This window comes from Eubalaena glacialis, chromosome 6 (genome assembly GCF_028564815.1).
Source record: "Eubalaena glacialis isolate mEubGla1 chromosome 6, mEubGla1.1.hap2.+ XY, whole genome shotgun sequence".
Taxonomy (NCBI): Eukaryota; Metazoa; Chordata; class Mammalia; order Artiodactyla; family Balaenidae; genus Eubalaena; species Eubalaena glacialis.
In genome coordinates this window covers 79336622-79364610 of record NC_083721.1, presented here as the reverse complement: position 1 = coordinate 79364610, position 27989 = coordinate 79336622, and the positions used below count along the sequence as shown (strand labels likewise).

The window sequence follows — 27989 nt, the reverse complement described above, 5'->3', positions numbered from 1 at the left end:
TTCAAAGATGAACAAACTGAGGTACAAATACCCCAGCAAAATAAGAGAAATGTAAATAATCCTCTAAATCACTTCCATGAATTCTGGGCAGAGACTCTTATCTTTATAATGGTCTTTAGAAATCATTTAGTTCTGCCTCTCATTTCACAAATGAGGAACCTGAATCCAGAGTGGTTAAGTAACCTGCCCCAAGGGCACAGAATTGGTAATAGTTCCTGTATCTCCTAGTTACTCCTGTAACCCCCAGTCCAGTGCTCCTTCCCCTCATGTACCCAAAACACACAAGTAGCCTCAGCAGATTTATCATATCTTACATGTAAGATACACACATTTTAGATTTTGGTAGTTATGTAGATAGAGATCATAGTCTGACTGGCATGTGCTGAAGGCTAAGGTGGTAGATAGAAGGAATTTGAACTTTTTCATCCATCAAATCCTGCTGGGAATCTTTTGACTTTGCGAAAGATGAAATTTGTTTACATTTGATAGAATATCATCAACATCTGAAACTGTGGACCTTCGATTTGGGGGTTCAAGTGGTTACACTACTCTATTCGTGTAAAAAAGAATCCAGTAATGACTTTCTGGGCAGTTGTGCTAATGGCATTTACTCCAGATTAATTTCCAAACCTGACTCATTCAGAACTTCCTACTGGGCTGTAGAAAATACAGATGTAGGGGTCGTATCCCTGGAGAGTCTTATTCAGTAGATACAGGGCCAGGTCAAGAAATCTGTTTTTAAAAAGCACCCTGGATGATTCTCAGGGTCATCCAAGTTTTTGAACCGCTTAACTAAACACAGCTTTAAGGAAACAGCTAACTGCTTTCTACTATTGACCCAGAAGATGTCAGTGGGTGTATAATTTAAAATCATGGTACAAATAATGAAATTGCATTTTTCAAGTCATTTCTTTTTTACTTTCTTTCTCTCTCTCTCTCTTTTTTTTTTTTTTTTTTTTTTTTTTGCCTTGTAGCTACAGCTTATTTGGTTAATTACAGGTAGTAAGAGGTCATCTTTCCAATATTTCAGTGAAGAAATGAACATTTTGTCTGATATAAATTTGTAACATTAGTGTTGTCATATTCTTGGACACTTGAGATCAAATGATATTACTGAAAAATTTTTGCAGAAAAAGAAACATTCTTACCAGTAACTTAGGGGCTAAAAAGTAAATATCACCCCATGATCATATTATCCTTTATGTGCATGCATTTTATGGATGCAAAAAGTGAAGTAAAGAGGAGGCAAATCCAAGGTCATGAATGTATTTGCACACTTTATTTTTAAAGTTTATATACTAACCTATTCTGGCTTCTAATTTTCATCTAAATTTTAGAATAAATCTAAATATTAACTTACTGTACAGATATCTTGTCCAGTTATAACTTTCACGCAGGACAGGGAATTTGGCTTCCCAAGTGTGGGGAGAGGAGTGACGTTTAGATATAAATCTAACTGAATTATGTAGAATACTCGACAGCAATGAGCATATTTTAGTGGATCGCACAATAACCGTCAGGGTGCATTTCATCTTCACTAAATCATGGTAAGCAAGGCCAGATTCTACATGAATGTTGTCATGTATTTATGTAAATATATTTTTAAGGCAAAAGGTAATTGGTCTTTCAGACTTTAAGATTTATTCTTTTTATTAGTAATTACCTGTTTATAAAAATATTACCTTTGAACATTAATAAAAACTAGATACGGGGCTTCCCTGGTGGCGCAGTGGTTGAGAATCTGCCTGCCAATGCAGGGCACACGGGTTCGAGCCCTGGTCTGGGAAGATCCCACATGCCGCGGAGCAACTGGGCCCGTGAGCCACAATTACTGAGCCTGCGCGTCTGGAGCCTGTGCTCCGCAACAAGAGAGGCCGCGACAGTGAGAGGCCCGCGCACCGCGATGAAGAGTGGCCCCCGCTTGCCACAACTAGAGAAAGCCCTCGCACAGAAACGAAGACCCAACACAGCCATAAATAAATAAATTAACAATTGAAAAAAAAAAAAAAAAAACTAGATACGGTAGAGAAAATAAATATTCAAATAGATTAGCTATTGTATTGATTCCATGTTTCAAGAAATATGATAGAAAGAAACAGGTTTTTCTTTTTTTAAAGGGCTTTAAAAAAATGGGCACTTTCCCCAGGATTTCTATTTCCTGTACATCATGTGGATGTTTGTTTGTTTTTACAAGTTAACGGGACCAATGGTTTAAATTGTTATTGAAACATGCTCTGGACGATCAAGTGGCTTATGTTAGCATAGCTTTGCATGAAACCACTGGCGTTTCTCTTGGGAGAAGAAGTTGAAAACCCTTCGCCTATCAGGCAGTGGATTTTAATTTTTATATTAAGGGCATATAAGCATGGTTTCCCCAAATTTCTAACTGTGTAATCATTCTTGAAACTCCACATCTAGGTTTAAAAAGCGAAAACAACAAAACAAAACTTTCAAAAGCTTTCCCTGAAGTTTTACTTTTCAGTTGCAAAGTGTAAAACAACTTTCTGAAGTGCCTTCTGTAAGTCCTGGTGGTGGTACGGTTTGTGGTTTGTTTGGGGAGATTTTGTTTTCAGGAAAGAGTGTACTTTCTTATGAAAGAGACAAGGGAAAGTTTTACCTGTCTCTCTCCTGTTTTTTTTTTTTTTTTCCCCTCTCTTTCTTTCTTTTTCTTTTAAAGATTGGTGATAAGGAATTCTAACTACTTAATGAGATGGGAGAGGCCTCACTCCATTGGAGTGGAGGAGTCCAGGTGGAAGTTGATGGATTGGACAGGTAAAGAGAAGAGTCCCGCCCCCTCATGCCTATAGTTGGGTATATATTAGGGAACCTAGAATTATGTACAGAGAGAGAAAGACAGAGAGGGACTTGAGGTCTGTTATCTTCTTAGTAGATTCCTACTGTAAGGGTCTCAGAGGGGGTGGGGGGCTGGCAAAATCCTGGAGCCAGAAGAGAGGACAGCGGCATTGATCAATCTTACAGCTAACATGTTGTACCTGGAAAACAATGCCCAGGCTCAATTTAGTGAGGTAAGGCTTTTAGATTTTAGCACTCCATTTAGAGATGCTATTTCATTTCTATTTTTTTAATAAAAGCTTACATATTGGTGGCTCTTGGTCACCCAATGTAATGTTTTTGCAAACTGTGTATAGGAATCTCTTTTCTTGGTTAATATTTTGTGTGGTGACTGTAAGATTCTTTCTTAAGTAAAAGATGAAACAGTAGGAGAAAAGGGAAAAGAAAAATTTCTGAGTGATGGTGTGTATTTGAGGAAGCCCAATATTCAGGAGTTTATAAAATCACTTTGTATAAGAACAGACTGAGAGAGCAGATCACATTCTGCCAGATGCACTGAACTGACTCCTCTGTTGGGTATTCATGTATCAGTAAGACAAATTAGTTGATTGTGTCTCAACTCAGTTAAGTTCTCAGTTCTATCTTCAAACTTCATCCTAAAAGCAAATGATGCTTCTTTTTTTTTTTAAAGTAATCAGGTGAGATTTTTTTAAGCCATCTTCATTTTGAATTCTGTCAATCCAGAGACCCACCTAAATCCTGAGGGGACTTCACTCAAGTCCCTATTGTCTGGTGATTGACTTTGACTTTCACTGTATGATGACAAAGTTATTTTGGAGCGATGCATTATTAAATATTTATACATGCTTACATGTAAATGTATATTATAGCACATAGGATTTTATTTAAGGAATTGATGTTTGCCTCCCTGATCTCTCCTCAACACGTTTGTCTCAGGGATTTAAATCTCTGAAGGGATAAGAAAAAAATCCTAAAGAGACTGTAAGGCTTTGAGGAAGTTTCCTAAGGTTGAGGGAGGTCTAACAACAATATTAGTTTACATTCCTCAGAATAGGGCAGCTGTGTTGACACTAATCAGATGAGGGGGGGAATGCAGTGTGGAGAGAGCTAGTTCAGTGTTTCGGATGAAAACGCTTGCAGGTGAATGCTTCGAAAAGTAGACTGTAGTACTCAAATAGAGCTCCTTAAGAATCAAAACAAAGTGTATAGTACTCGGACAGACAGCACAAGGAAGCGTCCCCAACAGACAACAAAGCAAGGCCAGCGCTATCACATATTGACCACACTATTGTCTAGACACCTGAACTATGTAAATATAGCAGGGGAAATATCAAGTTATCTAAAGAAGGAAAAGGAAGTGCCTATTTTCCTTTAAAACATTCAAGTAGGCTTGCTTGTCCTCAGTGGAGAAACTTGAGTTTCTTGTTTTTGCTTTAATATTGAAAGTTAGCTTAAAATGTTACTAAGCAATATTTTTTTTTAAAAAATGGAGGTAACTTCTGTGATTATCTTGTTTCTATTTGATCCAATGTTGTCCAGTTTTGAACATTAAAAAAAAAGATCTGTTGGTCGTATCATATCTGACTTTGTGTTCATGAGATATTTCACGCGCAGTCATTTACAAACAGGCTGGGATCTCTGTGTGTGTAAGTAAAAAAAGGTAGAAGCAAAAGTTGATTTAGAAGTAACTGTAAGAAAAGTATGAAGTTGATGTAAAGTGGAAAGAAATGATTATTTCTCATAAAAGAAAAAAAATTGCATGTATACTGTGATGAGAAGGTATTTGTAGGAATGACTGCCTTTTATGGAGGTAAAAGAGTCATGCTGTATGTGAGAGTACAGCATACTCACAGTGAAAGAAAATACCTTTACATGAGTCTGCGTTTTTCAAAACTTTAAGGGATGTGTGATCAAGAGGCAGCAGCTGTCTGTTTTCTCTTGAAATTCTGTTAATGTACATAGAAGCTACTGATGAAGAAACATGGCGGCATTTCTCTATCCTCCTGTGTCGTTTCGTGTATTTCTGTCATGATTTTTATATCCGTCTGCTAGTGTGTGTAATATGCGTTATCTTCATCGCTTCATTTCCGTTCTATTGCTTAGACCGGTTTTCTTTTCTGCATAGGGTTATCTTTTAATAACTAGCCCTTTGTAGAAATGCAGTTCTACATGTAGGTATATGAAATGCCTGGGACCACAGGGCCCTGAGAATCCAGAAATTTCATACACAAGTTATAATGCTTTAGCATTCACCTTCTGGTAACATTTATTAATAACTGTCAATATGGTATCAGCCATTTATGATTATCACATAAGGATTGTTAAAAAATGGTCAGATTAAGAATAAAAAGGCATGTCATTCCCCGTGAGAGTGAAAATTATTTGAAAACCATAACCTGTTCTCTGACTTCAAATAATTTTTGAATTTAATTTGCTAGCAAAGTCCTTGGATTGGTAACTCAAAAACGATATAAGAACACTGTTCCTCCCCTTTCCCCTTTTCCACAATTTTCCAGTTCTTTCCCCCCAAGCAGAGCTGGATTTGGGGAAGCTGTTACTGAACAGGAAAGGGTCCGGAAGGGAGGGGAAGGTGAGCAGGATATAACAGGCAGGGCTTAAGTTTCCACCCTTGAGTTGCAATGAAGAGGCCTCAAGCAAGCACCTTTCCAATGCGCTAGGCTGGAATGATACAGCCTCTGGGATTGGTCTCATACTTGGAGAGCGAGGCACTAAAGAAAGGAAATTGTTCATAGATTAAGTTTTAGTTCCATTTTCTTGCCAGAAAACCTGGGTTCTCTGTGTGTGTGTGTGTGTGTGTATGTGTGTGTGTGTGTGTGTGTGACAGACAGACAAAGAGACAGAGAGAGAGAGAGAGAGAGTGTTTGAGAGCCCTCAATCTCCTCCTTAGAAGAATGACATTTTTTTAAAAAATCCCCATCTGGGCTTCTGTATGAAGATGGAAGGGTACTTTGGTGAATGGGTTACAACATTCAGGACTTCAAATCATATACTGAATCACCTCATTTTACAAATCAAGGTTAATGATTTCTCTTTTTGTACTTGAGAGAGCTATAGATATAAAAATGAGTCCCTGTTTACTTAACTTTTTCTCTTTAGACAGAAATACACTCTAAAAAGGGCCACTGTGATTCATGGTAAGTGCTCCAAAAAAAAGTTTGCGTAAAGAACTGGTATGCAAATCTAGTCGAGAGTAAGAAGAAAAGTGCTGAGGCAGCAGTATAAGCTCTGAGTGTTCAGGTCATTGCCAATTAATTGACCTCTGGGCCTGCATTGGCAAGGAAAATAGTCTTTCATGTTCCAATACTGTTTCCAAAGGCTGACTCACATTTTTTCCCATGGGAGTGGTTTTTCTCTTTATAGTTAATAAATGTATTCTTTTTAGCTTTCCCAAGTTGCGCCTCTGAGATATTTAGCACCATAGGTAAAATCACAGTAGGTAAGAAGCAGAAGCAGCAGACTTAATTCGGTGTCAGCCAGGCTAGTTCCTCACTCCATGCTGTGGTCTTAGATTGCACTACTTGTTTTACAATTGGTTGCCCTCAAGCCCAGAGGGGACTGGGAGAAAGAGATCTTAGATCACAGATCATAGATCATACTTTCCTTCACTGCTATTGGAAAAATGAGTGGTGATAATAAATCACTTATCCTTTACCTAGATAAGGAAAAAGCATGTTTGGTTTGTTTTGTTTTCTAGAAGAGCAGTGATCCTCAACGGGGGTGTGGAGAGTACAGTAGGAAGTATGAATGAATGGCTGGTTAACTATAACAATCAAAAAAATATTGGTTGTTCTTTCATCATACCACATATATTTTCTGAATACAAAGTTTGCTAACATTTTCTTAGACAATAAGCATATACAGAATTTGGTTTCTTTTTGTATTATCAATTGTTTCATGTATTTTATTTTTTTCCACTTTGAAAATTGTTTTTGAATGTTATTGTATTTTTTTTTATACAGCAGGTTCTTATTAGTTATCTATTTTATACGTATTAGTGTATATATGTCAATCCCAATCTCCCAGTTCATCCCACCACCACCACCACCACCACCCCAATTACAGAATTTAGATTCTATATTCTTCCTATTAAGGGAGGGAGTATATATTTGAGGTCATGAGATTTTATGTTTATCAAGGAAAGATATGGGTCAAACAGTTGAGAACTGTTACCACAGTGTACCCAAGCTTTCTTTGAGGTGCAAGTAATTGCGTTGGGAGGGACTTGTGCTTATGAGATAGAGAGGAATGGGTAAAAATCCTCCCTTCAGAGTAACAGTGTGAAATTAAACTTTTCCTCTGTTGAATACATTTTAAACTTCGAATTGTTTTATGTCAGCAAATAAGGAAGAGCGAACACAGATACCCAAAAGACACCTCAGTGAAAAATGACTTGGTTATTTCCATAAACGTCTTATTGTCTTGAAAATGAAAGATTTTCCAAGTCCAATGGACTCAGAATTTTCTTTTAAATATATGATGAGCAAAAAGTCAGACGACTGATACAGCGTTATTGTTCCGTGTCAGTTCAGGGAATGAGTTGCCTGTGAAGGATATCCAGTAGGGTAGTGGATTTTGGTTCTGGAAGAGAATGGATTGAAATGTCAAGGTAAAACAGTTGATACAAGAGTTAAGCTATAAATCTTATTCCAGATCTTCTCTTAAGAACACAATTTGGAGGCACAAGAAAATAGGGACCTGTGGCTTATTAATGTGTTATCTCTATAAACATTTTATAATTTTCACTTATACCTTTTAATTAAGTTGAAATTTGTTAATATTCATGAGTAGTAGTATTGAGGAAGAGAAACTTAGGTTAGAAAAATGAGTATAGACTTACTCTTTGTAAATAAATGTTTACTGAGCATCAGTTACGTATAAGATGGTACATAGGATACAAAAATGAGTAAGAAACAGTTCCTACACTGATAAGTTACAGTTCATAGGGGGAATGAATACATACAGTTATAATTAATACAGGAGAGATCTTGTGTCATATGAGAAATGTGAGCAAGATAATATAAAGGATCAAAGAGAAAGAGAGTATCTCAAAGCAGGAGGATCACAGAAGTCTACATGTATATGTGTGATGCAGATTCACTTGGAAGGACAAGTAGAACTTTCTAAAGTTTTAGAAATAAAAGAGGGAAGGGGGATTTCAGGCGAAGAAACAAGCATCAGCAGAGGCACAGAAGTAGGGTGAATACTGGGGTACTCAGAAATGTCAGATAGTTCTGATGGAACTGAAAGTATGAAAGAATTAGAAAGTAAAGGTAGAATTGCAAGGTAGAGTGGCTCACGGAGCACCATAACACATTTAATATAGTGGCAATGATAAACCATGGAAGGGTTTTAAACAGAGGAATGGTGTAATTGGAGCTGTGCTAAGGTGCACTTGGGAGGGATAAATGGCTTTGTTCAAGGCTGCCTAGAAGTATAAAAATGCATTTCTCTGAATTGCACATTGGGTGCTCGTTTTGTAAGAATATCCATCACTTCTCTGGAACCTTTTGAAAGGGTAGAAATGGATTGTTTCTAAAGTCTCATGAAACTTGTGTTTTCCCTGCCCGTAGATCTCGTTAATAGCTATGGTTCCTGCCATAGAGAAGTTGGGAACTATTGGTCTTGGTTTGTCCCTATTTACTCCTGCTATTTAAGTGTAATTATTAATAGCACCCCTTTTATTTTCCAAAAGTGTTCCACTTAGAAGATAAAATGTATGGTCATCCTATAAGTAAAGACCCACTATTTATTTTATTATTTCTCCCCACTCCCCACCCCAAAATAAAAAAGTAGTATATATTTGGGTATAAACTAGATACAGTGTCTTTGATATCCCAGCCACAAATCATTTAGATTATTTCCCTTATGAAAAGGAGCATTTCCTTACAACTCAACACTTACTGAGAGCTAGTTAAGTGCAGTCATAGTGCTTGTGCCAGGCACTGGAAGGAAAGCAGAAATAAGTAAGTTGCAAGCCACTGGCCTCTGAGAATTCACAATCCTAGTGTGTACATAAGGTATTCATAAGTGACTCCAGTTTAAAACAGAATGTGGTAAGAGACACCAAAGGCTCTCAAAGACAGCGAAATGGGTCAAACCTGCTCATGACGAAGGTAATATTTCACATAGTTTGAGAACTAGAATTTAGCCACAGGGGGAGGAAGGAAGGTCATTCTGGGTAGAAGGTAGAAAATTAATAAAAATACAAAGAATAACTGCACAGGACCAAATGAAAGAGCATGCTATATTGACTTGAAAAGAGAATGTTGATTTAAACACTGATCTATATTTAATATGTATGTCAAAATGGATAGCTTTTATAAGAAACAGCAAAAAAAGATGGCAAGGGTTTTTATCTCACTAAGAGCTAGAACCCATGAATATTCTGAAAGCATGGGCAGTGTTCAGAATTAGAGATTCAAAACTTTTTCTACATGCTCTAGGAGTGACAAGTGTCATCCTGCAGGGAGGGAGAAAAATTAGTCCAAACGATTGCTTGGTCTGGGCAAAGTTAATTGTTTCCTGTTCCCATTCCTTAGACCTCTATAGAGATAGATAAGGTGTCTCACTCTTACAGGGACTTGGTAATTACATTCTTAAAGTAATCAAAGCTAGGAACAAACTCTAGACTGATTTTCTATGTTAATTAGGATTAACTTTACTTATTAAATAGTCATCTTAGAATCAGGATGAGAAAACTATCTTCCCTGATCACTGCTCTAAAAGCAGATAGTGATCCTGGAGCTAAATGTGACACAATATGCCAAGTATGACTTTTGTTCAAGATGAGAATCCTAATTGGGAAATAATAGAGCGGACCTAAATATGAATGTATCATTTAAGAAACAACCCCCCAAATTTACCCCAAAACAATAACAATACAAAATCAAGATCTTGGTATCACAAATTTAAAAATCTTTGCCATAAATTTGTCAAATTTCACTTTGGACAAGGATATACATTTTCATTTAAGATTTGAACAGAAATATTGGGGGAAGGCATGTCTTTACTTCTCTTCATATCATCGCCTCCCACAATCTCCTTCATCACTTCCATTTCACCCAGGAAGAAAATGTAAGCAATTTAAAAGATAATGGTGGGGTAGGCAAGGGTAGGTTCTTGGGGAAGGTAACTCAGTCACTTGATTTAAAGGCAAAGGGAGTAGGTAGGAGGGAGAACGATGCTCTATGATAAATGGGGGGATGTCCAAGCTTGTATCCCATTCCTTTCTCGTCCTTACCAAACTTAATCCTCTTCTAACGCAAAGTGAATTTTGTTGAAATGTGTTTTGTTCTGCCTTTAACTCTGCAAATATTAGGGGAAGCAGTGAAGTTCCACAGGTGACCCTGTTGCTATACAACCCCCTTTGCAGAAAAAATTAGTTACCTGAAATGTCTGTAAAGTCTTTCCAGAAACAGTACTTTATGCTTCCCCGCACTTGATTTTTTTATTTGGTCTGATATTGTAGCACCCCTATCCTATCTCCAAAGCATTCCTTTCCATTTTCTGCCAAAAAAAAATCTTAGAAAGTTCTTCTTTCTAAATTTATTTCATGTTTGAAATAATGATTAACTTTATTCTGTTTCAGTCTCTTTTCCAAAGACATAGTAAAATTGAACCGTCCTGTAAATTCTGAGATAGCTCCCCCAGATAGTATTTACCTGTCAATGTAAAATTCAGTAACAAGGAGTGTTAAGATAAAGCACATGTTGATTCTAGCTAAGGGAATAACTGGCAACAATAAAATATTTTTGGAATGTCAGTGGATGTGTGTAGAGTGTAAACTGATATCTTATGCAAAACTTGTGATCTGAATTGCATCTTGTCTGTGTTTCTTAAATAGGACAAAAAAAAAAAAAAAGAAGATTTCCTTATAAAAGCTGAAAGAGGGAATTTTGAGTCAAGCTGTGGTGTGTTGCCAGGGGCGGAAATTTATGATACACTCTCGTCAGCTCTTCTGGAAACACTACAAAAGAAATAGTTCTACTTTCTTATTGCTGCTAAAGCCACTAATAGGTGCAGTTTAGTATAATACCCCTATGAGCATTACCACCCCCATAGTGAGCTTGCCTTGGAAAGAACTCTGTACAGGCATTTTCTTTTTCCTTTTAAGCTTGCGCAAAACACCCAAAGGGGCCATTTCCAATCCAGGCAGCGATCTTTCTCAAGTTCATTCTTTCTCAGATCACAGAGACAATGGGGAATATGCCCTGTTTACTCAAATCAGTCTGGATTAGTGTCACTCTATTGATGGAATCAGAATTAAAAGGAAAACCATTACTCTCTCAAAGGGCAACATCAGATGTTTTGGGAATGGCTTGATTACTTTTAAATAGACCATTTGAGACTCTGTCACCAGACTGAAGTTGAGGACTGCACAAGATCCACACAGAGAGAAACGGTAACACTGGATAAAGTAGAAAGCCCGTAATAAGCCTTAGGCCTGGGAAATTATTTCAGTAGATAATCCCAAAGTGCTTGAAAGCCTGAAAATCAGAATAGTGAGAATTCAGAGAAGTTACTTTTCCTGCCTTCTTTCTATACGCCAACTCTACCCCTCAAATATTTACCTTTAGGTCAGATCCTTTCCAGTTTTTAAAGCCTTGCTAGGGGCCTACTTCACTCTTAAAAATGTCTCAGATTCCACCGCCCCCCCCCTACCCCATTCAGAATCACCCGACTTCCTCTGAACTCTTTGTACTTCTCTGTTCCTCCCTCATTGCTCTCCCAGTCTCTGGACTGGAAACTGTTGGAGGGTAGAGAATACGTGGTATTTATCTCTGTATCCTCCCTGGGGTCACCAAATAATGTTCCTGAATGTGACGGAAGCATGCGTCTGTTGCTGTTGCTTGGAGGGCTATCTTCAGATAAAAATACGGCATAAATACCTACAGAAATGGCTGTTTGTAACTGATCTGTGCAGAAGCAAAGCAATTGCACACATTGTACAAGGCTGGTCTCCACCTGGATGTTCTGAATCATATGGTTTCCTCTGACATCTTGTAAGTCTTTTTTTTTTTTTTTTTTTTTAATGAGTCCAGATATTTATTTCCATTATACTTCAAGTGGCAAGAAAGTTTTTGAAAGACAGGGCAGTTTCCTGAGTAAGGAATGACTTGTTCTCTAACAGAGGTAAACAGTGTAAAGTGTACTGCTTTCACTTAATTGATTACCCGGGAGGACAGAGAATGTGTTTGATTTTTCTACAAAACGGAACCAATTAGATTTTTATCTTGCTTTGCAGTCACTGTTTAAATGTGTTTACTTTCTTCCACACCATTCCCTTCATTCATTTTGTCTCCTGATGTCTCTCAATCATCACCAGGGATGTGGGTGGTTTGCTCTGGGTGAAGAAGCTTGATGATTGGCAAACACTTTCACATTTTATTTTCTATGGTGTTATTACTAAAGGATGCCTGAGAAAACTTGAAGTCATTTTGTTCTTAAACGTGGTGCCCCAGGTTTTTTTGTTTTTTTTTTTTTCTGTCCAAATAAGACACTAATGAGCTGTTGTAATTATTAAACTGATTGATTGATTGATTGTTACTTTCATAATGGGGTAAATAGAATGAAATGAATAGATGAGTGTCTTTTCAAAGTAAGGCATGTGTTTGGCATAGCTGGAAACTTTGGTTTTATTTTGCAGTTAAAAGTGAATCTTAAAGGAACACTTCAATGTTACATAAGTCACCATGTCTAATTACAAAGCATAGTAAGTCACTGAAAACTTTATCTCAAATAAAATGAAAAGTGTAGCAATCTGCAAAGAACTTGACAAGCAAAAGCAAATTAGAACTTAAAAAACAGTGTTCCTCATTTGAATATGTATAGAATAGTAAGATTGAGTAGTATAGTCCTTATTTCATGTTTTAGTTTTCCATTTGCAAATGAAGGCTAGTGTTTCAACCTGTGTGTGTGTGTGTGTGTGTGTGTGTGTGTGTTATACAGTCTGGGAAATGAAGTCATGAATTTAGACCATTTACAAGAAATGCTTTGTAAGTCTGATAAACTACAATCTTAGTTCCTCAAAACATACTTTTGTAAGCCCTTAATTATGGCATTATTCTAAACTGAATTCTAGCTAACTGGGCAGAAAATCATGGAAATTAGAGAGGGAGGGACCAATTTTGTGGCCTCTCTATCAGCAACTAACATCTTACTTGAGGCTTGTGTCTGGCTGGTTTCTCTATCCGCAGGAAGTAAATCATTATATGACCACAAAGATTTGGGTTCTTATTGCTGACCTAGATGCATGAGAAACAAAATCTAGACCATCAGGTAAGAAACACTGCCTTGGCACAAAAATGTGTTATGTGTTTGTTTCAAGGAAGTAGAAGCTCATTAATAAACGTCCCAGCTAGGTGTGAACTACCGAGTATTACTCATGGCCTTGTGAGTGACAGGACTGGCTATTCTGCTACTAGTTCCCATAACAGCTGAAGCTAAAAGCACAATTCCCACCTACCAGAACAAATCAAAACACAAAATAAAGGTCACTGAGATTATTTGGAGATGCACTGTAACATTCAAGGGCAGTAGTATGTAAAGAGGTGACTCTGATTTGGAGACAGACTTACTTCAGAGTAAAAAAGCAATACTTGTTCGGGTTATAGTTGAGTTAGAATAAAATATACTTTCCGAAGGTGATATTTATTTTGAAATGTTTTGCATTTATTCTTTAATATTTGCTGAACACCTACTATGTCCCAGCCATGGTTCCAGATATGATACTCAGCACTAAACAGATATCATGTCTCATAATTGTTTAGCAGAGAAGACCAACATTAAAAAGTACTTATACAGATAATTAATTTTCAATTATAATTATGTGATGCAAAGGGGAAAGTTACTGTGCCGTGACCATGTGAAACAAAGAATACCTATCTGGGCCCTCCAGGAAGGCTTTGACTTGGAAATGACATTGAAGCTAAAACTGAAAGATGAGTTGGGAAACAGCCTGCAGGTGCAAAAGGCTTGAGGACTGAAGAAGTTTGCCTTTGTAAAACTGAAGGAATGCCATTCTTTAGTGAGCAAAGAGGAGGGTTTCAAATAGTGTGGTGTAGGGCAGTTTAGAGATTTGAGGCTTGTGTTCTAAGAGATTAGAAACTTGCTCAAGGTGTTCAAGCATGAGGGTGGCATGATCAGATCTTCAGGGAGTTTCTGGTGGTAGCTGCAAGGAGCTGGGTCTCCAAAAGAATGGCTAAAGTTTTATATCCTGTCTTTAATGAGTGGAAAATAGTTTCTTTAGATATAAAATAAGTATGCTTTCATTGAGTGTAACTCTATTTATCTTTTTTTTTGAATTTTATTTTATTTTTTTATACAGCAGGTTCTTATTAGTTATCCATTTTATACATATTATTGTATACATGTCAATCCCAATCTCCCAATTTATCACACTACCACCACCACACACCACCCCTCCCCCCCGCTTTCCCCCCTTGGTGTCCATATGTTTGTTCTCTACATCTATGTCTCTATTTCTACCTTGCATACCGGTTCATCTGTACCATTTTTCTAGATTCCACATATATGCATTAATACACGATATTTGTTTTTCTCTTTCTGAATTACTTCACTCTGTATGACAGTCTCTAGGTCCATCCACGTCTCTACAAATGACCCAATTTCATTCCTTTTTATGGCTGAGTAATATTCCATTGTATATATGTACCACATCTTCTTTATCCATTCGTCTGTCGATGGACACTTAGGTTGCTTCCATGTCCTGGCTATTGTAAATAGTGCCACAATGAACATTGGGGTGCATGTGTTTTTTGAATTATGGTTTTCTCTGGGTATATGCCCAGTAGTGGGATTGCTGGGTCATATGGTAATTCTAGTTTTCGTTTTTTAAGGAACCTCCGTACTGTTCTCCATAGTGGCTGTATCAATTTACATTCCCACCAACAGTGCAAGAGGGTTCCTTTTCTCCACACCCTCTCCAGCATTTATTGTTTATAGACTTTTTGATGATGGCCATTCTGACAGGTGTGAGGTGATACCTCATTGTAGTTTTGATTTGCATTTCTCTAATAATTAGTGATGTTGAGCAGCTTTTCATGTGCCTCTTGGCCATCTGTATGTCTTCTTTGGAGAAATGTCTATTGAGGTCTTCTGCCCATTTTTTGATTTGGTTGTTTGTTTCTTTGCTGTTGAGCTGCATGAGCTGTTTGTATATTTTGGAGATTAATCCTTTGTCTGTTGATTCGTTTGCAAATATTTTCTCCCATTCTGAGGGTTGTCTTTTCGTCTTGTTTATAGTTTCCTTTGCTGTGCAAAAGCTTTTAAGTTTCATTAGGTCCCATTTGTTTATTTTTATTTTTATTTCCATTACTCTAGGAGGTGGGTCAAAAAAGATCTTGCTGTGATTTATGTCAAAGAGAGTTCTTCCTATGTTTTCCTGTAAGAATTTTATAGCGTCCCATCTTACATTTAGGTCTTTAATCCATTTTGAGTTTATTTTTGTGTATTGCATTAGGGAGTGTTCTAATTTCATTCTTTTACGTGTAGCTGTCCAGTTTTCCCAGCACCAGTTATTGACGAGGCTGTCTTTTCTCCACTGTATATCCTTGCTTCCTTTGTCATAGATTAGTTGACCATATGTGCATGGGTTTATCTCTGGGAGTGTAACTCTTACATAAATATTCCAAGCAGAAATCTGAGTGACTCCGAGTGAAGGATACTTAAGAAAGTGGGTAAATCTCCAGACAGATTTACTGGTTTCACATCTGGGCTCTGTCACTTACTACCCTGAGCACTTAATCTTGTGGAGCTTCAGTTTCCTCATCTGTAAAATAAGTATAAAACATGGGATAATAATTCCACTTAACTCATGAGAATTAATTGAGTAAATATGTGCAAAGCACTTAAACACTATGAGGAACATAGTAAGACTCAGAGAGAACTTAGTGGTAGTAGCAGAGGAGGAGGAGTGATAGTAGTAGTAGTAATAGCTAAGATTCTTCTCCCAGAGGATTAAAATATGGATGCTAAATAGGGTTCAGACTTTTTTAATCTTGATGGTCACCATTATTTTATTGAAATTGATATGTCTTCAGTTTCATATCACTGTGAGCAAAACTACCTCCTGTGATAAAACATTAATCACATTTAATCACCCCAGTGTTTTAAGTCGTAATTTCTGATATGGTTTAGACAGATACATTATCAAAGTTATTTTTAAATATTTTAAACTCACTTTAAAAACCAGCAAAGCATTATTGATGAGCTTCTAAAGTTACCATGGTATGCTTTCCATATAGATGGTATAACCCATCACTAAAGATCTCCATTACTGTGTACTTTCTTCTCTTAGCATTACATGTCTGCTTAAAAAACTATTAAGACAGGGATTGTTATAGATTGAAACTTTCCTCAAACACATTTTTGACCCAACTTTAATAAATAACTCCTGGTTCACTTTAAAGAAACTGAAACTCTGTATACTTTTCCCTATTATTTTGATCAAGAATTACTGAATATTAAAATTATACCTTTCTGCTAAGCCCAGTGCTTCCTTGGTATGTAATGGTGATGTCAGGTTTTTTTAGAATTGAGATGCTCTTGATTATAATTTTATTTATTTGTCATTATTACTAAAAGGGAGTACTTAATGAAATCATAGAATTTAAAGTTTATTTTTCCTTAATTGAGCTCTACACAGTGTAATTTAGCTAAATTTGGATTGAGTTCTAGCTTCACTATGTTTCACACTTCCTAGCTTTTCAAGTACTCTGGCTAATATTTGTTGACACTGTTGTCTACCTGATTAGCCAACTTTGTATTTATTTGTCTCACCTGCCCTTGTCAGCCTTGGCTGGAGCTTTTAGGGAGCTGTCTCCTAAGTTATGGAATCTTGGACCTCAGAGGACTCTTGACACTTTGTGTCAGAACATAACACATTCTAGTAAACTCTTTGCAGGCTGTCTTTCTAGGTTTGTGGGTTTTAATGCTTTATTTTTACATTTTGTTCATTATAAGGTGTGAGTATATTTTACCTCCACTCACTTTCTAGGATCACTTGGAAGACAAAAGAAGTGAAATATTTTATATCTAACAAAACCTGGTTTTGAGAAAAACGTGATGCTGAATACATTCTTAAGGTGAAAATATGGTGCTTTAATTTAACATAGAATACAAATATCTTCTTGACCTCAAATAGAGCACATTCAATCAATTGTGTTTAATTCTAGCATAAAACAAACCATCATTCTTTGAGGTGAGGCAGGTGGTAGAAGACTAAAAAATGACAAGCATTTCTCCCTCAGGCCGTGCTTGTTTAAAAGTCACTATTCTGCCAATATTTGGGGATAAAAATGTAGTACTGTCTGCTAGAGCATAATCCAATGGATGCTTTGCAAAGCCAGGGTCATGAAGAAAGCTGTTTTCTTTTCCCAGGAGGGGCTTTAGAGTGTTCAGAAAGCTCCTCCATGAAGCCTGAGGTGAAAGGTTATATTAGCTGAGGAAACTATATATGCTGCCTGAAATAATTTGGATTTGTAGGTTTGGTCTGGCAAATCTGTATGAAGAAAAAAAAAAAAAAACAGTTATCTCATTTTTTGAAAGCAATCTCATGGCATTATTTTTACGTAGTATTGTAGATGAGAATGGTCATCCCTAGAAAAATGTTAGAACTGGTGTACCATTTATGTTTGATCATCAGATTCAGTCTCCTCAATTTTATACAGATTTTACTTTATAGCAAACTAAGGTCCAGGTTGTTTAAGTACGTTGCCCAGGGGTAGATGGCAAATTAGTGGCAGTGTTGGGCCTTAAACCCCACGTTACCCAAGTCTAAGTTCAGGGTTCTTCTGCATTACTAGAATCCATTCACGAATAAAAGGAGCACTGAAGAATGTTTAATTCCCTAGCCTCCTCTAACAGTCCGTCAAGGATTATAAATATAATTTTTTTCAAATGAAATTTGGGCAAGTTATTGTTTCCTGTGACAAGGATCCATTTGAATTGAGGTAAATAAATTGATTATATGTTTCCAAAGTAACCTCTCCTATGCCTGATATGGTCTGCATTCCCATTTTTTATTAATCTCTTGCCATATATTATTGACTATCGTTGCCATAAATTAGCTATTACAGATAGTAATATCTAGGAAAGGCGAGAAAAAGAACTTATAAAATTTCTCTTACACAGATACATTGGAGGAGAGATTTTCAGAAATGCAAATTATATCTATGTTCCTGTTTCATTGCACTGGTCATATGACTTGATTGGAATTCTTTTTTGATGTTAAATTATTTTACAGGAAAGTAATTACAGAGTCAACTTTAAGTAGGTATAAACCCGGGTATTCAATATAAAGTTTTGTTTACAGTGATATATACTGATATACATTATTGATGAGCTGATGAGAAGAAAATTCAGGCCCACAATATATTTAGAATTTAAGATCATTAAACAATGTAATCCAGGAAGGAAAAATAAAATGAAACTAAAGGAACTGCATTTATATAGGACACTTCTAAAACAACGACCAGTCAGGAGAAATCTCTATTCTTTACTGCCATTTTAATTCTAATCATCAAAACTGAAGAAATAAATCAGTCTGTAGATGACTATGGGAATGCGAAAGAACTTATGGGAGGAGAAAAACAAACAACAAGGAAACCCTCTTTCTATATTTGGGCATGGTAGTTATACTTGCTCTTTCCTAATGGTGAAAGCAGGCAGTTTGAGATTCAGCCCCTGGGTATCCCTACACTTACCATACCAGCTCCATGTTTTAGAACACCCCCAGGGTGTTCTGTGATTACCCGGAGTATGTGAAGTTTCTGTGACCAAGGTGTGTTTTATCCTTTCTGTGGGCATATCAGCTAGTTTGTGGTGAAGCTGAATACATTTCAGCTACAGATGTTGGTAATTTTCTAGGGTCCAGGCAGCATCTTCTATTTCAAAGTTATTTTATAGGAAATGAAGCATCTGTTCAAATTCAAAGGAAATCCACTGTTTTACTTTATCAGGCTTATAATAGACATCAGGCAAATCGTGTTCATTTTCACCTTTTATATGTTGTGGAGAAAAGACTGTCTCCTCTTTCAGACATGATAGGGTAGATATACAACACTGTTCATTCATTCACTGAGTCCCTATAGAGTATGTTAAGGTTATTCGAACATCAAGATACCTTGTTAGAAAGGGACAATCTACTTCCTATTACATTTCAAATGTTCTAATAGCTTTTGTTGCATAAGAAACACATGGGTCACAGAGGACCCCACAGAGTTCTTCTCAGGGCACTTTTTGGTACTCATACGAGTGTCATGTTCTAACTTCGGAGACTATTTTACTTGTCATCATAAATAGGCATCTCATTAGCATCCCAGCATAACACAAATTTCTCCCTTCTGTGTTTATGGAATTACTGAAGTAAACAAAGGGTCCAGTTACTGCTTCCTTCATCCCGCCAGCTTCACTTTGGTGGACAAGAAGAAATAAATATTATTCACATTAACCTGGCACAGAGCTAGCTTCATAGGCTGCAAAGTGTGCGGTCATGAAAGGGCCCTGTGCTTTGTTTAATGTTCTGCTGTCAACATTATGAAACTCTTAATAATTTATGAACAAGAGGCCCTGTGTTTTCATTTTGCGATGGGTGCTGTGAATTATTTTGCTGGTCCTACCTACCTAACACTTGTTCTTCTTGGCTATGCTGGTCTGCCCTCTGCCTCTAATTGTACTTTGTCAACACGTCCACTCTCTTCAAATCAAAGAAATAAGCAAACAAGAAACTTTTTTGGTCGTTGTCAACTAAATCCTTTTAAAATTAGCTTCAAAAGTACTAATTCCTATGGCAGGTTTATGATATAAATTTTTAATAAGGCCATGGAAAGTCTCCAAGGAGATTTCTAATCATACAATTCTACTTTGGTGGGTTTGTTGCTGTGTGTTTCCGGCTAGTTAATTCAAAGTTAGTGTTGGTTTTATGCTTTTTTTTAAAAGACAATTGAGTATACTACTTAGCTTTTGTTTCTTTAAAGTAAAATTTGAGGGAAGCTTAAATTGAAATATGTTTTCCCATTTTTATCTTGAATAGTAAGCAGCTCTTTGCCCAAACCTGAGAAATCTAGTTTTACATTATATAAATTGAGGCGTCAGTACTGGAAGCAAATCCTATTGTGAAGTAAAATATTTCACCCGAACTTTTTGGGATTAAAAATTATGGCATGTAAAAGCATAGCCATCAACACCTATTAATGGCTTGAAATACAGTTTCTGCTTCTTTGGTGCCACCCCATACGTTCAGTCTCACTGCTGTCCCAGGGACGTCGTCTTTGTACCCCTGAGGTAAATGGAGTTTCCATTTCTCTTATGTCCTTCAAGCAGCACTGAGTGTTTACTCGCTGGCTTTTAAAGCTGGGTCCCCAAACTTTTCTCTTTACATTTATTGGAAAAAAAAAAATCAAAGGGCCATGTTTCTTTGTTCTCCTCCAAGCGCACAATTAGCTGAAGTTCCATTCTGTGTAGCTCGAAGGAGGAGGAAAGGGTTGGCCCAACAGGCTTTTTACTGCCTGTGAGAAAGTGCTTGGCGAATTTCTTTGTCCCCTTTGTCAGGGGCGGCTACCTCCCTAATTGTACTGCTCTAGGGAAGCACGTGCCTCTGGGAGCATTATCTGATTCCTACAGGACGCTCAGGAGTGCTTTGTATACTGACCCTTAACTTGAACACAAATAATAATTTCAATCCCCTTTCTAGGCTGTTGCCGCAGGCTTGGACGCCTAAGAGCTTTCATTCAGCCAGGGGTGTGGACGCCTTCGTCCGGGCCTCAGGTTTTAGTTCTGTCTCTCATAGCTGTCTCACCTGCAGTTTGCCTCACCTGTCAAGAGGGGAAGCTAAAGATGGAGGACAGGAGAACTAGGAGCTGTGGAAGTCAGAGGGGAGAGAAGGCGAGACTAACAGCTGCTCTTGTCAGCAGCGGGATAAGTGTAAAGAGATTAATAGTTATTTGAAGAGCAAATGGGGACATGGCATTCGGCAGTGGAATGCGAATGTATAAATGTAATGGAATGGGCATGCAACCGTTAACATTTAGACAGATGCTCTCTGGACTGAATGGAATGACAGAGTCCTTTCTCCTCCCCGTGTGAAATACTTAAAGTTTAGTAAAATAATTTTCTTAGGCTTAAAGTTGAATTAAAATTGTTTTCAAGCATCCGTTTCTTTGTGAGTTTGTTCTTCTCTGTAGTTTGACTTAATCTGGGACTCTGTTATATTTCAGTTGAAGATCCAGACTCCTCATTTCCTTTATAAAATATGTACCCACAGGACTGCCTTCTTCTTTTTGCTTTTGATTTGTTTTCCTTTTGCTAACTTGAAGAAACAGTGAGGTTTCCACGTGTCAGAAGATTTCACAAAGGGAAAATGGTACACGGGCTGGTGGCCCCTTCTGGAAATGTGTCCAATTTGACTCAGGAATGACTTGAATTATCTTATCAGGCTGACAGGTGGGATGGTGTTGGCAGGGCCCTGGACTTGGAAGATTTGGTTTCAAAATCCCTACTCTTTACTTATTAGCCGATGCTTGAGCAAATCACTTCCCCTCTCTGATAGTAATACAGTAAAGATTTTTTGCCGATGAAATGAGAAGTTAAATCATTCTTCCCATAAACATCTTATTGAATACCTACTTAGTGCCGGTTTTCCTAGAAGAAATAAAACACCTGGCAGCAAAGCTATATGAATTAATGTGCTTCTGAATTATTTCAAACATAGAATTTTAATCATAACTAGATATTTCTCTTACACATGTTCTACTTTAGAAAATAGTAAACTGCTACAAAGAAAATGAAAAAACAGATGAAAAATTAGGCTGTTTGGATGGTCTGCTAGCATGTAACCTGTTAAAATATATAGTTGCCTCTCCCTGTCCCTGCTACTCATTTCCCTCCAGTCTTCATGAACCCAGTCCCTGGGGGCAAGTCGGTACCCTGAGACAGAATTTAGAATGATGACTAAAAGGAAATTTGGAGGACAACTGATTTTTCTCAGTAAACAACAATTTGATGCTTAAGTCTCCTCTAGAACATATCTATCCAGTGGTCTTTTTCATTCTAAATACCAGGACAGAAGAAGAAAAAAAAAAAAAAAGAATAGCAGTCAGTATTCATTTATTTTAAAGAATTCATAAGCAGCTGCGGAGCACGGGCACTTCTTGCCCAGTTTGCCAATGAGCACATAATCCACTTTCAAATGCTCTCGGGGAGACCGCAGTCTCCAAAGGTTGCCCATGAAGCCGTGTGAACTGTGCAGGTCATTACAAAACATACACACGCCTGGGGTTCCTCTTGGTGTTTCGAACTATGAATGACAAATCGGTCATTTTCCCTTGAGTGCGAAGTGTTGCAGACGTGAGGTGGAACTCTGTAGAAGGCACTCACCAAATGATGCCTTTTGGGCAGCAAGGATCTGCAGCTTAAATGGCTAACGTGGGGGGTTTCTGGGTGTCCCGCAGCCACAGTACACGAACCTGGGGCTCCTGAACAGCATGGACCAGCAGATCCAGAATGGCTCCTCGTCCACCAGTCCCTACAACACAGACCACGCGCAGAACAGCGTCACGGCGCCCTCGCCCTACGCACAGCCCAGCTCCACCTTCGACGCCCTCTCGCCTTCGCCCGCCATCCCCTCCAACACCGACTACCCGGGCCCACACAGCTTTGATGTGTCCTTCCAGCAGTCCAGCACCGCCAAGTCCGCCACCTGGACGGTAAGAGCACCGGGCGCCCATGTGTCCTTGAACCTGATCCCCAAGTACAAGGGTCTTCTCCATCACCCCTCCCCCACCCGCCCCCGGCTCTCTCCCCCATCAAAGCTTAGAGCTCCATATTGAATGGTGCAAAATTTCTCCCTGTCCTCTAAGGACATTTTGGTTTGAAATATTCAACACTGAACCAGAGAGAGAGAAAGTGCCATTTAGTAGGAACAGCCCTGATCTGGGAACCAAACTCCTGCGTTCTGGCTGACTCCTAGCAATTTCAGATGATGCATTCCAGCCTGCCTCACGCTGTTGGGAGGTCCCTTCTGTGAAAGATTTTTTTTTTGAAAAACGTAAAGCATTAGGCCAATGGAAAATACCGTAACCGTAGGATATGTGTTTGCAGTCTGCAGAATGTAGGCGTTACCAGTCTCATTATTTTGAAAAAATAAATGTCCCAGTAAGGTGCGATTTAAAAAAAAAAATGAATAAAGTCACAAACACAGTGTAAAAAGAAATTAAGATCTCATCTATTAAGGAAGGGTTAAATTTGTGCATGTGGGTTCTATAGCATGAATCATAATTTATTGATACATATATACCTATTACATGTAGAAGCAAGTTTCCCTCCCCAAAATCCTCCTAAACTACACATTAGAGGCCTAAATTAGCTTCAGAGAGATTCTGATGAAAAATGTTGAAAAAAATCTTATATAGAACTTTTTTAAGAAAACATGGAAATACTTTTAAAAATTAAAAAAGCTACAAGAATGTTGATTCTATTTCAGAGTTTATTTTATTATAACATGAATAAAGCTTAAATATAAGGGAGGAAACCTATAAGACTGGTTTTAACTGGTTGATCAAAGAATGCCCAAGACCAAAGTGACACACATTTTGTCAAAGAATTTAATGTTTGCCGAGATTATAGAAATGCTTCCAAACGTCATCGTCTTGTTGAGAAGTAGCTTTCAAATTGTTTTAACAGATTTTTCCCTCTTTGGCAAATAGGTTTCTTTGGAAATCATTTCTCTTTGTATGTTACAGTATCCAGGCTTTTCTCCAGTTGTACAGAGTTTATAAAATAATCTGCATTAGTACCACTAAATTCCAACATAATTTCACACGTGTCCCCTCATTTTGACCTCACTTTTTTGTGAGCTAGGTAGGGCACATTTCACAACTCCCATTTTACTAGTGAGGAAAGCTGAAAAAACATGGGGATTCGGTGGCATCCCTAAAGTTACAGAGACTTTTGTGTAGCTGGTCCTATTTCCGATTCTGCCACCCTCCTCCCACTAGATTATGTCCTTTCCTTTTCTTTTCACCATTTCACATCAGGATGTCCCATAATTGTCTAAAAATTTATCTTAGCGCTTTTCTTTCATGGTTTGAGAAGCGGTTCTGTCATGGTTCGTATTTCAACCATGAAGTAGAAGTGTTAGCTTAAAACTTGACCTCTCTTCCATGTGCTTTTTTTAATCAATCGTGTCATACTGTTGAGTCTCTTTTATATTAATAATTGTGGAGGTGGACACTCCAGGTGAGTAAACTTAGAGTAAACTTAAAGATATATTGGTTGATTGATCTAAGTAATACCTTGCTGAAGAACCACTACAATAACCATTTTATAAATGGAGCACTGATGTGTTTTTGAGTAGGGGTCACACCAATTGGATGTTTACAATCACTGAACTTCAGAGCTAACAGTTTTTCATCTGACATTTGCAGAGCTCTACTATATTAAGAGTAAGCACATCTGAGGGATAATGGGCATATTGGGGCCACTAAATGAAGAATCACCACCCTCCTAAAATGGCTTAAGAACCTTGGGGATGGAGCATGATGGAACATCAATCTTTCTTCCTCCTCCCTCCCTCGCCACCTCCTCATACAGAAGTCTTAACGCTTTTTTTCAGTTTTAGTGCAATTCTGAACCATCTTCCATCAAATCCCCTCTCTCAGAGAGGTACACTGTCTCAAAAAAAAAAAAAAGGTTGGGGATATCTACATAAGAGGTAGGTTAAAAGTAAAGAAAATGGGGCTTCCCTGGTGGCGCAGTGGTTAGGAAACCGCCTGCCAGTTCAGGGAACACGGGTTCAAGCCCTGGTCCAGGAAGATCCCACATGCCGCAGGGCAACTAAGCCCGTGTGCCACAACTACTGAGCCTGTGCTCTAGGGCCTGCGAGCCACAGCTACTGAGCCCGTGAGCCACAACTACTGAGGCTGTATGCCACAACTACTGAAGCCCGCACCTAGAGCCCATTCTCCACAACAAGAGAAGCCACCAAAATGAGAAGCCCGCGCACCACAACGAAGAGTAGCCCCCGCTCACCACAACTAGAGAAAGCCAGCGCGAAGCAACAAAGACCCAACGCAGCCAAAAATAAATAAATAAATAAATTAATTAATTAATTTTAAAAAAAGTAAAGAAAATGTTTTGTAGAGTACCCTGGTAAAATTTCCTTAAATGTGACAGCAGTGGTATCAGGACCCTGAAAAAGGGGTAGGCACTGTGGTGATGGGAAAGAGCATCTCTTGGGAGCCAGAAAACCTGGATTCTCACCGTGATCATCCTCGTGACCTTAGCCAAGTCACTTCATCTTTCTAGAATTCAGTCTGTGCCTCTGATGAGGATGAATGGGGTAAAAACTACTTCTTTTCCTTAAAATGAGATAGTGTTATTAATCAACATAGTTTTTAGAAGAACTTAGCTTCTAATCAGTTCATTTGCCTGCCATTAATAAGTGACCTTGGTTAAGCTGGTTTGCCTTTCTTGGGTTTCTGTTCAGTTGTCTACAGTGTATGCTATAGATATTACAGAATAAAATGATTGAATTAGATGTCCATTCCATCCTACTAGCGTATCACATGGTATTTATATTTTTATTCATGATCTTTCTTGTTCGCAATTAGACTTACTTTAGGCCCAGCTACATTTCGTCTAAATCCAGCACATTTGAACCCTTGTTTGAGTAACTCCTGAGATCACCTAAAATTATGTAAATTCTTAACCATGGACACCAGTGTCTTATACATAGCAGCACCTAACTCTTTGAGCCAAATTATATACCCTCACACTTATACACAGATCTCAGATTTTTGAGTGTTCTCTCATGCGACTTGGAGCCTCAGAACCGAGGCTGTTATCCCATTTTAGAAATGAGGAAACTTCGAGAAGTAAAGGTTACATGACTGATCACCAGCCAAGGAAATAGAGGAACCCAGGCCTCCCTCCCTCCCAGTTCAAGTCTCTCCACCATCTTATCTAGACTGTCTTTCTCTTGATTGACAGAAGGCAGGGAGATACAGGCACTCGCAGGCCCTGTGTAGCATGGAGTGAAGCCACCTGACAAAGGACATTTTTTGTGCTACATTATACAACACCTATTTCTTAGGCATCTGTGCATTTTAAAGCAATTTTTCAAAATAAAAACACTATATTTTAAAAACTGCCCACAAACTGGAAGCAGCAAAAGCAGCTGTCATTAGGAAGGGTCACATGTACCTCATAGTGTTCTGGTAATTCTTCAGTAAAAATCTTGTTAGTACCATTTTATCACTTGTCATCCTTTCATGTTGTTTTCTCTTTTAATTTCTGGTTTTACTAAGAGTCACTGCCCAAATATAATTAATATATTTAAAGTATATACACATATTTCCTTTGCTTTCTCTGTTTCCAATAACGAATGTGTTCCCAGTTCCATAAAAATACGGTATCTATTTTTAAATTCTTCCAATGAAATAAAGTGAAGAGCAATGACATTCTTCCATATTCTCTGTTTCACACACACACACACACACACACACACACACAGTCACACCCAAACCAACACGGAACTTAGGACTTGGGTTTCAGACTTTCTTATTTCCACAGTGTAATTGTTACTTACTGATAGAGGCCTACCATTTAATATAATATAGTGCTGGTCTAGCATTATAGCTGGAACTCATCAGCCACAGGCCAGTTGACAGTATGGTAATTTGGAAATGACAAGAAACTTAGGTGCAGATTTCAACCCTGAAATTTGCTAGCAACTTCTGGGACCTGCTCAGAGAGTTCAATCTCTTTGAACTTGACTTTTTCCACCTACACTTAGGGATGTTCATACTTTCCTTATCGTGAGGATTATATGCCACATGTAAGTGCACCTATCAGCACCTGGCTAGTCATAGGCATACATGTGTTTACTGAGTCTGAATTTGAATCCCTTTGCTTCACGAGCTTATTATAGTTTTGTTGAGGGTTCAGTTGTGCCGCCAGTAATAATTTGAGAGAATGCAAAGCAAAATGTCTTCTACTTTTTTTTTTCTTAGTGCTTTTGGGCTATTAGCATGCATACTCCAGCCCCACAGGACTGTAATATTATCCACTACTCAAATATGTGAATAGATGGCATAGGATGATATCAGGCCCTCCCATATGCAGACTGGCCGAGCTGCTTTCCTAAGTCTGTCCAATCAGATGTAGGCTCTCCTTGCCGGCACTAGGAAAGGTCTTTTCCAGCTTTAAGAACCTGTTGAATTCCAACATTTATTTCTCATTTATGGGGATGTCCTTTTTTTTTTTTTTTTTTAATTCTCCGTGTTAAATAAAGAATAGCAGTGGTTTTGTGGTGGCAAAAGTATTGGAGGCCACCTACACACTCACCAGTTGGAAACTGGTTCCATAAATTGTGGCATATCCACATGACAGAATACTCGATGGCCATTCAGAAGAATCATAGGTACCGATCTGGAATGCTTTTGGAGTTGCTGGTGAGGATGAGATAAGCCTTCTACGGCACCTACTTGAGCTTTGAGAGGACTGGTAAGGACACTACTTCTGGGGGCAAAGTACTTTCTTTTGCTGGACTCCAGGGACAACGCTTTTTTTTGTGTGTGAATATAGATCAATCTGTCTTGATTATCAGCCTCACGCACCTTTGACAGTTTGAGAGTTGTTTTCCCCGCAACCCAGGACACACAGTACAATCTGTGTGCAAATACTGGGAAAATCCTCAGGTGAGTGTTTTCCTGTTGTGCTCTCCGTCTGAGATAATGACCCTGGACTTTGGACATACATCCCTTTTTGCTCTTGTGATTTTTTTCCCTTCATAGATGTCAAGGTCTTGTAGGGCAGGCACCTGGACCTAGTGCTCAGAGCCATGTCCAGCATATAGTAGGCCCTTAGTAAATATGAAAAAACTTTGTTTTCTCCTCGTGGCCAAAGGAAATAATTACAGTCCCAAGCAGTATCCCTCCATTCTGACCTTGACTGTTAACTGTCCATTAATTTGATGCCATTTGCCTCCACCCGTGATTTAGAGAGCCCTCTTCCTTTGCCTTTCCTAATCATGCCAGCCTCATGTCGTGTTCAGAGCTTTGAAGACTCTGACTTGAGCAAGTGGAGAGATTAGGGAGGTGGCATTTGAAAGGGGAACAGCTAGTTCCCCGGAGAGT

The 27989-nt window shown here is 38.2% G+C and overlaps 1 protein-coding gene across 5 annotated transcripts in view; it reads left to right on the top strand.

Moving 5' to 3' along the window:
* TP63 (tumor protein p63) overlaps positions 1-27989 on the top strand; it is a 220224-nt gene that overhangs the window by 121261 nt on the left and 70974 nt on the right. For 4 of the 5 annotated variants that reach the window (XM_061193281.1, XM_061193280.1, XM_061193282.1 and 1 more), the window contains exon 4: positions 22305-22559. In XM_061193281.1, the coding sequence (XP_061049264.1) occupies positions 22305-22559 (255 nt within the window). Of the gene's footprint in view, positions 1-22304; positions 22560-27989 lie in introns of those variants that run through there. The other variant, XM_061193284.1, reaches the window with a different exon arrangement.